The sequence below is a fragment of the Camelus bactrianus genome, chromosome 4 (genome assembly GCF_048773025.1).
Source record: "Camelus bactrianus isolate YW-2024 breed Bactrian camel chromosome 4, ASM4877302v1, whole genome shotgun sequence".
NCBI classification, from domain to species: domain Eukaryota; kingdom Metazoa; phylum Chordata; class Mammalia; order Artiodactyla; family Camelidae; genus Camelus; species Camelus bactrianus.
In genome coordinates, this window is record NC_133542.1 from 39,179,968 (window position 1) to 39,193,507 (window position 13,540).

General features: G+C 39.0%; 1 protein-coding gene across 4 annotated transcripts in view; it reads right to left on the minus strand.

The window, feature by feature from the left end:
* Positions 1-8,232, minus strand: part of CARNMT1 (carnosine N-methyltransferase 1) — a 36,805-nt gene extending 28,573 nt beyond the window's left edge. Inside the window, exons 1-2 of one of the 4 annotated variants that reach the window (XM_074361717.1) lie at positions 7,722-8,232; positions 702-897 (exon numbers count right to left, since the gene is read on the minus strand). In XM_074361717.1, coding sequence (XP_074217818.1) covers positions 702-897; positions 7,722-8,209 — 684 coding nt within the window. In that variant the 5' untranslated portion in view covers positions 8,210-8,232. Of the gene's footprint in view, positions 1-701; positions 898-7,129; positions 7,700-7,721 lie in introns of those variants that run through there. The other 3 variants (XM_074361719.1, XM_074361720.1, XM_074361718.1) reach the window with 3 other exon arrangements.
* Positions 8,233-13,540: the final 5,308 nt, after the last annotated feature.

The following is a 13,540-nucleotide window of genomic DNA, read 5'->3' on the forward strand; positions in this document are numbered from 1 at the left end:
TTGAGATCCTAAATGAAAAGAGAATGGTGGTCTCACTTCTACTCTCAATAGATTATGGTCCATTAATCATGACACCACCATATAATTAAGCAGTCTCTACTCAGGAGAGGACCAGAACTGAGCAGCTATGGAGACTGAACATTTTCTCTTTCTCTCTCTCTAAGAGAGGGAAGAAAGTCCCTCCAGGTCAGTGATGGGGCAGCATGGAGAGGCTCACACTGGAGTGGCCCAACTGTATCTATCCTGTAGATACAAAAAGAGGACTTCAGTTTCTACTACTGCCGGTCCCTTAAGATTTATATGTGAAAATAGTTTTTTAAAACAATAGATCAATAGATACAAGATTCTGAAAATAATGTTTAGCAAGGGAAAATTAATTTTACATAGCTAGTAAAGGTGTTTATAAAAACATAAATTACTAACCCCATATGCCAAAATAGAACACTAGGTGAAAAATGGATCAAAATGCCAACAATTATCTTAGCATTTTTAGGGAAAAAAAAAAAATCAGAGAACAAATAGTTTCTGGTATACTATTCTATTAAGCCTAATAAAATGACTGAACATATAAGTAAAAACATCCTCTATATAGAGCAAATGACTCATGCAAAATTATAAAAATGAAATCTAGAAAGATAAAGACCTCAAAATATAGAGGTTAAACCCTAAAATAAAAACAAATAGAACAAACTTTCACATACATCTTCTCCATATTCTTTATTTTCAAACATATGTATGCAATCATTCACAATGGTCAGTAGTATTTCTTGATTATGATCAATGCATTTCCGGATCTTGTCCAAGTGAAGAAGAAACTGAGGAAGTAGTTTCTGTTGATTAGTTGGAAGTGATCGAAACTGTCTTTCTGTTCGGTGTACTCGCTCATGCATACTGGTGCTAAAACATAAAAGGTGTTTTTTAAATTGGCAAAAGAATTCTCACCAGAGGCCAATCTTATTTTAAGGCTTTCTTCCTGTACAATTATTCCCTTATAATGTTGGGTATTACCTTGTCATTTACAATCTTATAGTTTCTTAAAGGATATCAACTTAAGAAGTTTTGTATGTTTTCACCTTATTACAAACTCTCTAAGGAACCAAACAAAAGAAATAGTTTAAAACATCTGCACCAATTAGAAGGGATAAAAAAGGGAAACATAAAGAGGATTAATGCACAGTAAGTTTATTTTTATGATTTCAATTTCCAAAATTAAGCAGCTGAATGCTTTAGATTTCTCCATCAAGTAGCAGAATGCTGCTCTGAAATTACTTTAGAATATACATAAGATGTGTTTTGAAATTAAGAGCCAATCAAGTTGAATTTTTAAAAATATCATAAAAGATCTTAGGTACTACTAAAGTGGTAAACAAAGGAAAAATGGAAATTCTATAGCTTTTTACAAGACAATACTCACACTTTACATTTCAAAAGTTTCCAAATAACTCTAAAGGTCACTCTGAAGACTATCTATTTATAAAACCTAAAAAGAACATCATTTTCAAACACTAAATATTACACTCACGATGAAATGTCATTTTACATCAGTCAGACAGATGGGCAGAATTTAAAAGCCTGACTATATGAAATATTGGTAAAAATGTGAAAGAATTAGAATATTTATATACTGATTGATGGTTGGTGAATAAATTAGTACAACCACTTTGGAAAATTTAGCATTAGCTAGTAAAGCTTCATATGCACACTCCATATGATTTAGCAATTATACTCCTAGACACATACTCAAGAAACTCTCGCAGATGGGAACCATGACACATAAATAATCCTCATCACAGCACTGTTAGAAATAATAAACAAAAAATCTGGAAACAACCCAAAGTCCATCACCAGGTGACTGAACAAAGAAAGTACAATATAGTCATACAGTGGAACACAGTTAAATTAATATATATAGCTATACACAATAATATACATGGATAAAATTCGGGAACAAAATATTTGTTGAAAAAAGTTGCAGAAAAATACATAATGTACAATTCCATCTTATATAAAAATAAACAATATATTGTAGGGACTGTACATGTGTAGAAAAACTATAAGGAAAGTAAGGAAACAAAAATTTAGGAAAGTGATGTCCTTTAAGGGGAAAAGGTTAAGATAATGTTCTTCTTAAATTGGGTGGTAGGTGTCCACTACATCATTCTTTACATTTTACATATACAAACAAACACATAAATGCATATTCCTTTTAAATGTTCTTTGGCATTTACTCAACATTAAATGGAAATGAAAAATGTTTTTTCATTTGGTTGCCTGAATCTCTCTATTCATCCAAATAATTCTCTCATTTTTATCTTCTTATGCCAAATTACCAATTTCTGAACAGCCATACTTAAAGAAGTTCTGAGGAAGCTCTTGACAAAACTTAAGCAAAAACCTGGTCACATTTTTAAAAGCTTGTGTGTAGTGGTATTCTGAGGTGGTTAGGGATAATGTGAAGCCAAGTTGGCCGTGGCTACACTAATGTTTGCTTTTTTCCCTCCTGGAGACAGTATAAGAGTGAGCTCTGAAGTCTAACAGATCTGGACTGAAATCCAGGTTATGCTGTCTATTTGCTATGTGACTCTTGGCAAGTTACTTCCTTTCTCTCTGCCTCAACTGTCTCATATACAAACACAAGGTAATATATAACAACAATGATGATGATTATAGAAGCTATGAGTTACTGAGAATAAATAAATGCCAAGCACTAAACCAAGTCACTTAACTTGAATTATTCTGAAAACTCTCCACAAAATCCCATGAAGTACACTACACTCCTGTGTAACTAATGGGTTTCATTGAAAATATAACAAAATAATGTACACAACACACTTAGCCTGGTGCTTACAACATAGTCAAAGCTCAAATATAGGAGGTATATCTAATTTATATGCCCACAGTGAAAATATGAAAAATGCAGTAAAGTAAAAGCACTCAGGGGTTTAAAAAAAAAAGCTCCTAATAATTCCTCTTCTAGAGGCAACTACTTCTATGTTTTGGCATATTTCTCTCTGCTTTATTGTTGTTGTTTAAGACAAAGTCATCTAACACCTTTCGAGTCAAAATGTGGTGCAGACCACAGCAGATCACTGGGAAGTGGTAAGGAATGAAGAATCTCAGGTCCCATGTAAGACCTGAAATGTAATCTGCCTTTTAACAAGATGTCCAAATGATTCACATGCACATTAAAGTTTTAGAAACACTTGGAATTCTTCATCCTTATCAAAAGAATTTTCCCAGGTCAGAAAAAAGTTCTCAAATGACAATAATGACTACTCATCATTCCACCTTATGCAACCAAAATTTACTTAGCTATTTTCCAAACACTGAGCCACCTAGATACTTTTACTTGTCTATTTAATGATCTTCTTGTGTTCAAAATCTGTCTGTATTTTAGAGGGAAAAAATCACCACAAATTCCCAAAAGAATTACTAGGTCAGAAAAGATAAGTATTTTTACAGCTCTTGATACAAACTGATTTTCAGAAAGACTGTATCAATTTAAATTCCTATCAGTAGAATATGACACTAATGAACTATTTAGTCGGCAAGCAGCAGAGTTACAACAGTTTACAATTTACCATCAACAGGTTAGTCTCATTGTAATTCTTTCCTAGTATTGCTGGGCACTGAATGCCCCACAACCTCCCTCTCACCATGCCTCAAAACTCAAGATTTCTCATCGTGAATGTAGCATATATCCCATCCAAAAAAACTTGCACTTTTCCCTACATGGCTGATATTGACGAATGGTCCACCAGAAAACCACTCAGGTCAGAAACTGATGAGCCATCGAAAATGCCTCTTCTCGCAGTCCACTCGATGAAGAAGCTCAAAATCTTTCTGATTCTACTTCATAAAACTACCTGTAAATTACCCATTCTCCCAAGTTTTATCCCCAACCTATCATGTGTCTCCCAAAGATAAGTGAGGCTTGCTACCTAAATATGCTGTCCCCAATCTACCTTCCTCCCACCTCCAACTAGATAAATTCTTCAAAGTACAAATCTCACCTTCTTCTCTATTTAAACTCCGTATTTCAGCATATGTAAAAAGCAATCAATAAATGTTAAGTTATGCTCCCTAGGCACCACTTTTGGTTCTCCTTGGAGACTACTTATTTCCATGACTGCAGGGGAGCTGAGTAAGTTATGGATTGGTTAGGAGAGCCCACACACACTTACTGTCAATTCCACATAAAAGTGATATAACTACAGAGCAGGATAAGATGAGGCATACCCCCTTAACCTTTAGTTACTTACTGGTGTCCAAGCTGTCCATACCATACACCTACAAACCCCTATCGAAATAAGTGAGGTCTTATTAAAATTGAGAAGACTCCAATCCTTACTATTGTGATTATGGGTAACTGCACTACTCTATAAATCCTTACATTATCACTGTGCTTTAAGACAGTGGTGGGCAAATTATCACCTCCTGGCTACTTGGTTTATTTTTGTAAAGAGTTCTACTGGAACACAGCTATGCTCATTTGTTCACATACTGCCTGTGGTTGTTTTCACACAAGGGCAGAGTTGAACAGTTTTAACAGAAATCACCTAGCTCTCAGAGCTTAAAATATTCATTGCCTAGCTCTTTAAGGAAAGTTGGCCAACCTGCTTTAAAGGAATGTTTTACAACCTTCAGACTCTCCTTGGTTCTGAACTCAGTCAGCATTAAGAGGTCACATACTCTGGCATCTGAGGAGAGAAAGTAGTGTCAGCAGCCATATTTCCCCAAGGGTATCTCTACCTCCAGCTCTCTCTAGAAGGCTCATCTCGATAGTGACCCCAACTCTGACTCAGTCACCTTTCATAAAGGTGGGTCCAATGCTGGATCAAGGCTAAGGTCACAGACTCATTCCTCTGCACCTGTTGAACTATTCTAGAATTTCAAACAGAAAAGCATACCTTTTCAGAAGGAAAGTTTGTCTCAATCCATTTAAAATATTTATTAAATAACCAAAGTTAAAACTGTTTTACTAGTATCACTGCTTACTAATGCAGGGTGAAGTTTTAGTGAATGATTTTGGATTTCAGGCCAGACTCTACCACAATTTGGTTGGGTACCACCTAGCTAAGTTGCTCACCTCTTTGTATACCTATCCCTTCACCTGTGAAAATAAGTTCTACATCTCAGCTTTTAAAATCCCACCTAAATGCTATTTCTAAAAGTAGGACATTTCTGACAAGACTTTTGGCTTTTCAACTGCAGTATTTCCTAAAATGAGTGGGTATCTTCATTCATAACAAGAGTAGTATTTCGAGGCTAATGTTTCTTGCTATTGAGTACAATCCTACAGCCATTTTTACCTTAGAATGTGACATTTAAGCAAAATCTGTAGGAAGCACAAAAGTGAAAGCCACTGGAAAGAGAAAATATTCATCAAAAGACATTTCTTGCCTTATGATCCTTATCTAAATCGCCTATATACTGACTAGAGACAGTGAGCAGTAAAACCAAACTCTCTGAAATTTGGGAATATCTGCTAAAGGCTTCGAATAGGATTGCCCATAAGAACTTACTACAATGATGGAAAGGCTTACATCTGCACTGTCCAATACACCAGATGCTAGCCACATGTGGCTACTGAGCACCTGAAATGTGGCTAGTGGAGAGTGAGGAAGGAGATTTTAAGTTTTATTAAATTTTAATTAACTCAAGCTTAAATGTAGCCATATGTGATTACTGGCTATGGTACTGGACAGTGCAGGTCTAGAAGATCATAAAATGTTGGAATGTAACAGTCTAGTGTTTTCTGCTACACAGTCTTTCTGTACCCTTAGTCCTTTACCTGATGTTTTTAAAAGCATATTTTAAATTGTACACTGTTTTCAGTATAGGGATTTGAATTTTTTCATCAAGAGAGTACATACAAATAAAAAGGATTGTTATTTTTTTAAAAATGAAAATTTCCTCAATCCCACATTGGTAAAGAAGAGGGATGAGAGTACAGGAAATTCTATCACAACCACCAGAACATGCACACAGCACCCTTTTACATACTGCCACACTTGGGTCCTAGTTTCAGGTCAAAATCCCCCGTCCTCTCCCACAAAAAGGTCCATCTGACACTTAATCATAAATACCAATCCTGAATTAGTCCTAATATATTAGAATTGGGTACAAATGCACATTTTAACTTAACTGAGTCCACTACAGTCCCACGACATTTCCCAGTATTCTTTCTAGATTTCTCAACAGCAAAACGTACCAGGCTTTTCTGCACCTATCACTCTTAGCTATCTAATGTCAACTTCTTCCCCTCCCTATACGGTTCTTCCAGGCACAATACTTGCACCGAATTCAATTCTCTGGTTGTCTGCCTTCCTCTCTGTTTATATTAAATAAAATCCCCATACTACTAATTCTCTTTTGAGCTCTGTTAAGTAACGCAGTCCACAGTTCCTATGCTTGGGTTTAATTAGTAAATTATTTCAAGATCTTTCAATTTCAAAAATTCATCTCACAAATGTAAACAGAGTCTAAATAACTTTAAGCTTTTGTTAAGTAAGTTTTAAAATTCAGGACAGTAACAAACTAGTTTTAAACATTAGTCACAAATTGACAGATTACTTGGGAATAACAAATGTACTTCTTTGCTACTACTTGTCTTATTTGTTAAAAATAGAGCTCCAACAGCATGCCAAGCACTGGTGACATATAAGGCTCATCAGTCCCTGCCCTTGAGGAGGTCAGTCAAGCAATATTAAAAAAATATTTGCGTAAAGCACAGCAGGAGCCCTTCTAAGGGAACACTTTTATTTGAGTAGGAGGTAACGTCTACCTGACTCCAATTACAGACTCAGGACATAGTCGTAGGTGGACTCATCTCTCACAGGAATAAAAGTGCTTTCTTTACCTGAAAGGTCAGTTGATTTATGTCCTTTTCAGATTTTTGAATTATAATTTTGTGGAATTATAAGCTACATTAAGATTTACCTAGAAGAAAAGTGGAAGTTAAGAAGTTTAAAAGTCCTACCACCTTAACCCACAGTGAGAATTCGATACAAATCTGCAGAATAAAAGACCGTAAAGGCGGCTCCTACACTGCTTTCTTCCATTTCCCTCCTTAAAAACTGGCAAATTTTAGAACAGTCGGAGCATCTCTGACCTTAATTTCACCCACCAGTTATAGACAGCGAGCATCATCATTCGCTTGCTCACCACAAATGTATCTCTGCGTTCACAGCGCCAAGGGGTGGGGGGTGGAAATCTTAATGCTGCTCTCACAAGAACTGGCAACAGTTTAGGAAAAAACGTCCTACGGCATCCCACGTGTAGGTGAACTTGGGCTCGCCATCTGTTCAGTTTGGAGGACATCGACAGCATACAAATCATGCCCAGCACCGGACGATTTTACCACCATCATCTTCTAGCTGAAACTCTTACAGCACTTTTCCGGTCACCCCCACCAGCCTCAAAGCCAAACCTTTAACGAGGGATGGAAGGGCAAGAGGGCTAATCTGATCCTGAGGTCAGAAGACAAGAGGCTGAGCAGCAGACGGCGCGGCAGACACGCGGGTGTGCAAGGCCGGGAGGGGCTAAGGTGGTGCGAGATGACTCGGGGGCCCGGAGGTCAGCTCAGGCGGCCGGGTTCCAACGCCCCGGAGGCGTGGCGGCCGGGGGGCAAGCGCGGCGGGCGACACCGTGCCGGCGGGTCCGCCGCAAGCAGAGGGCGCCCAGACCGGCTGAGCTGGGGTCCGCCACGGGCTCCTTACCCGTAGTAGCGGAAGGCATTAATGATCTTCCAGAAGTGCTCGCGCTCGAGCCTCTCCTCCTCCTCCTCGGGGCTGCGCGCGGCCGCCGCCGCCGCCGAAACCGCCGCGGCGGAGCCCAAACGACCGGCGGAGAACTGCACTTCCACCTCCTCGCTCCCGCTGCCGCCACCACTGCAGCGGCCGCCTCCCCCGCAGCCCTCGGGCACCTGAGAGGCGGGCGGCGGAGGGCGCCGCCGTCGCTGCATCGCCGATGCGGCCCTCGGCCTGGTTCGCTGGCGTCTCGCCGCGACTGAAAGCGTGGTGGCGGCTGCTCGGCCTTCCTCTAGACGGCGCCCGCCGCGGACATGCCCCCAGCTCGCGGCGCGCTCCGCCCCCGCCGCCCTCAGGCCTCCATCAGCGCGGGGCTCAGCCAGGTCTTCAGAGCCCCCGGAACGAGCGCGCAAGCGCATTCGAGAGTTCGACGAAGGCCTGCTGCCACCTGCGCTCATTTGCTGCCGGGCTTCGGCGACGGCGCGCTGACGTCACGACGACGCGCGAAATGGGCGGGGATAAGAGCCAGGTGGGTGGGGCGAAGGAGGAGATGCCTAGTGGGTTGGGGCTAGCACCTGCGAGCGGCCGTGTGGTTCACACTTGAGAGTCTGCGAGTGCTGGACTGTGGAACGGGCCTGAGAACTACGGTCAAGATACTAGCAAAGGAAGGAAAAGCAGGAAAAAGTTTAGCTTTGATGAATCTATTCGGAATTTTTATTTCAGAAAGTCTAGGAAGAAAGCCTTGCATTCACCGAAATTTAAGTTTTAAATAATTTCCTGAGCGAATTTCTATTTTTAATTACATAACGGGAGAGGGACACTGTCATCTTTTCAGTGTCCTAATCCCGCCATGGACTGGTCATGGGAGCAGATGAGGAAAATGCAAAACCCTAACCTTACCTAGTACTTACTCCAGCTTTGGAAGACCACCAAAACTCATGGCAGGCGTAATGCGGCGCAGTACTAACATCAAATGGTGGCCCTTCGCAATGCCAGTCTTCTGCGTTCACTTTTTGCCCCATTTCTCTCTGGGCTCATGGGTGAAACGGCTGCCCTACCTGCATTTGATGTTATTCTTAGGAAATAACTAATTCCTCTCAAATTTAGTCTACCACCCAGCAAATTAGTCTTCAAAATAATTGTAGAAGATTGCTTTATTCAGGAAAGTTAAACTTGCCCAGGGACCGCAAGTTCTGTTAAAAAGATAAAACCACTGAAAATGTGTGGCCTCATCTTCATAATTTAAATTAATAATTGAAATAAAGGCAATGCTTTAAAAAAAGTACCGTGGTTATTCTATGTTAATGTTACATTTTTATACAATATTTTTATAAAATTTAAAGTCTATCTTTTGAATACAGTAATACACGGTTCTAAGTTCAAAAGGGAAGTGCAAAGGGTTACAAATGTGAAGTTTCTTTATCTTGTCCCTAACCACTCATATCCCCTTCCTACACACAATATATCAATTTCTTGCCTGTTCTTCATTCAGTACCTTTTTCTTAGAGTCTGGTTTTTTAAGTTATATAAATTATCATAATACTGTTACCGATACTGTTTTCATTAGCACATATAAACTATGTATGTCATAATTTGTGACATATATCATGCTATCTAACATTTGTTCAACATTTTACATTTCTAAATTGTTTTTCCCTCTTGTATCACCTCATTTGTTCCTTACCTCAACTCTGAAGGAAGTGTTGGTATCTTCCTTTAACAAATGAAGAAACAGAATTAGAGAAATTAATTGTCTTGCCCAAGGACACATAAATAGCAGAGCTGAAGTACGTTTATTCATTCATTCTCTCCAACAAATGTGTTGATTGCCTCCTATGTATCTCTTGCACTGAACTAAAGGTAGCTAGAAGCTAGAAGCACAGACTTCTCATTCTCACTTTGCCAGTTAGTGTGATCTGTTTAAAAAGTTACCTGAAGTCTCGATTGTATATCTAAAATGGATAAAACATTGTCCTTTCTACACTACCATTGGGAGGAATAAATGAGATAAAGAGTGAAACATGCCTTGTAAGTAGGCTTAATGAATGTTTTCTCCCTTCCTTTCAGATCTCTTTAGAGTATATTTTTGACCTGGTTTTGAAACACTTTTCTTCAGACTTCCTCTTCATTCTTTGCAATGAGTTTCTCCTGTAGAAATCTTCCCAAATAATAGATCCCTTTGGGCCAAAAATTTTGGGATGTTTTCATTCAGAGGTCAATTCATCTACAAGAATTAATAACTGAAACACACCATCAGGGTTTCTTTAGTTATTCTGAAGAACTGTTAGTTAAGCAGCTAAAGCTCATACATTCATACACTCATGCAATTCTCATGGAAATGTGAAATGGTACAGTCACTGTGGAAAAGAGTACAGCAGTTTCCTACAAAACTGAATGTGTGTATACGATACAACCCGGCAACTGCACTCTTGGGCAGTTATCCTGGAGAAAGGAAAACATGTCTTCACACGTGTGCAACTCTGCGTAGTTACTCTTATCTCTCAAACCTCGGATTTATATGGTTGTTATAAGGCTTAAATAAAGAAATGCATGTAAGTTACTGTCAAAATATACTTTCCAAAAAGTTAAAAGCATGACTTTCATACAAATATAAAGTGAGCATGTGTCAAAGATTCTTTTAACATGTTAATGAGAGAACTGGCAAGATGGTAAGCTGGTTTAAAGAAAACTGGAGAGAGCAAAGTAGTCAAGGTGGCTGAAAGAAAAGGGCTTGAATAAGATGGCTAATTTAGACACAAAACTGGTTAATGTTCAGGCCAATAAAAATACAGCCTTCAGGGTTGTCTTCTTTACATGATAGATAACTTGCATCTCTAGTGAAAAATTTAGTTTTCATCACTATCAACAGTTGTTCTCAAGTGGGGATAATTTCTCCCTCCAGGGGACAGTTTTGATTGTCGGAACTGGGTGGGAGGGGTGCTACTGGCATCTAGTGGGTAGAGAACAGGGATAGTCCTAAACATCCTTCAGTGTGTAAGACAGCCCCCCACAAAAAAGAATTATCTAGCCCCAAATGCCAATAGTTCTGAGGTTGAGAAACCCTGGCTATCAATTTCTACAAGTTAACATCTACCCTTATGAAATTTAAAATATCCTAATCAAAAGAAAATAGCAAGTCAAAGATACGCACTTCTAGAAATTGGCTAATGGGCTGGGTGGGTTGGGTGGGTTGGGTAGAAAATGCTTAGATAATGCTGAAAGGACATGCAGTAGCCCTTTTGCCTATTTCCAAGTTTTGGAAAACTTTCTCAACAGCACTTGGCACCGAACCTCAAACATGGTAGTTTCTCAACAAAGGTTAGTTATTACTGTAAATTTATAGACCACTAGAGAGAAGCCCAAATGCCCACACAGTAAAATAAACACCATACTTTTACGGATGCATCATCACTGTTGGAAATTATTTTCCTGTTAGATTATTTCATCACAGTCACTTTGACGTTTTAAGAAAGTCCTCCAATATAACCTTCAGACTTACGGATGATAGATCTGTTAAACAAAACAAGTCATGTTTAAAAATTTTCCTGAAAGCCTCTTTCAAAAAACTGAGCCTCTCCTCCTACATGAAAAATGTTATTGTCAAATTGAGAATATCCAACACATCCTTAGCAAATCCATTCATAGTCTTCTGTGGAAGAGGATGGTGAGGTAAAGATCACAGGATTGCAGGCTGTAGCCCTTTTTATTGACCAAAAATTTTTTTAACAGTTTTAAAACTGAAGTATAATTGACATACAATACTACATAAGATTCAGGTGTACAACACAAGGATTCAATAATTACACAGATTACAAAATGATCACCACAATAAGCCTAGTTACCTTCTGTCACCACAAAAAGGTATTAAATGTTATTGACTATACTGCCTATGCTGTACCTTACATCCCTGCAACATGCTCTTATTCTTGGGTATGGTGTCCCAGGTGTAAGAGATGGCAAAGGTTAAAAAAAAAAAAAAGGAAAAGAAAAAAAGCAACCACACAATTGCCCAAATCTGTCTTCTATAAATCAGTTGTACAGTATACCCAATGGCTGTATCAGTCTGGGTCTAATCAGGAGGGAGAAACCAGGCTAATATGAACAAGAAAAGTTTGATATAAAGAATTTTATAGATTCTTTACATAAAATAATTTTTTAAATGTAATAAATAATTATATGCATAGAAATTTAATAAATAAATAGAATATATTAAATATCTCTAAACAAATATATAATCTACTTACATATATTTATATATTTAAAATATATAAAGTAAAAGTGTATAATATAAATATATAACAAATACATACAAACAAGTAATAATTAATTAATTAAAATTATTTATTTTCTGAATAAAATACAAACAAGGTATTGGCTGCTAAAAAGTAAAGAGAACTCGAAAGAAGACAGGTGCAAGGAACAGCCACATGCCCTAGGACTGAGAAGGAACACCAAAGGAAGAGGTTCGGTTTCCCCGACTTCCCTCCTTATAAGTGAGAGCCAGACCTTACTGGAGAAGGCACCGCCATGGCTCACTGTCAGAGAAGTAGCTGTGGTGCAATGCCAACAAATCCGCTAGAAATCTACCCTTTGGAATTTTGGGGAATTCTACCCTCTAGGATGCCATGGAAAAGCCACTCCCCAGATGTCTCACTGGATGCACTCTCTACAGATGCCAACCCACAGGAACCTAAAAGCAAAATCCTCTCTCCTGCAACATCCCTCCAGCACCCTCTATTGACAAAACTTAACACCATTCCTCTTGGACAAGGGAAAAACATCTAAACGGCCCAGATTCATTTTCACAGATAAAGCAAAAAGGGAGAATTTGGAGCTAAGAGTGAATAAAATCAGTAACTGGCATAAGAGTGATCCTGTAATATTTTTAGGGGCTGATAATACTAGTAATTTCAGGCCACTAGCATCTAAACAACAGCCAGTGTGGGCCCTCCTGGGTCTGTAAGCTGCTGCTTGTCCACCACAGAGCAGTAATTATGAATAGTCCCTGGGTCAGCAATATCAATAACACCTGGGAACCTGTCAGAAATGCAGATTCTAGGGCCCTACCCTAAACCGACTGCATCGGACCTCTGGGGTTGGGGACCAGCATCTGTGTTAGAATAAGCCCTCCAAAGGATTCTGATGTATGCCAAGATTTGAGAACCACTGTTCTAACAGTAAGTTCTAAGAACTTGCTGCAAAGGCTTGAAGGGAAGAGTCAATAAGGATTTATTTGTATGAGCTTTAATCTCAATTTTTAAGAAAATAATCTAACTTCTCTGGGATCTGGAAATTAGCAGGGAGCATACAATAATATGCTGATCATGTGTTTCTTGACTCAAAGGTATGAATGCACTTAATATGCTCACTTTGATAAATTCTGCTTATGACGTTCTCTTATCTGCAGGTCATGCTACCTTGATTAGGGCTGCAAAACTGCTACTGCAATTTTCGTCTGTTTCTGTTGTTTCTTTGTGTGCACAGAAGTGGACAGTAATGCCCATTCTACTTATTCCATATCCTTCTCTTTTCTAACTCTCCTCCATGCATGGAGTTATTGAAAGAACAGTTAGCACCACAAACCTGAGATGAGCAGAGCAGACAATGGCGTGGAGCTCACAGTAGCTCACCACTGCTCCTTGCCCCTCAGATAACCTCATGAGCTGGCTTGTCTCCTTGACTAGGCTCCAGTAGCCCAGGACAGAAAACTTCACTTTTCCCTGACACAGCCCTTGCCTTTCCAGGCTCCTCAGTTTTCTCCCTTCAAAGGAAAGAGGGAGAGATGATGT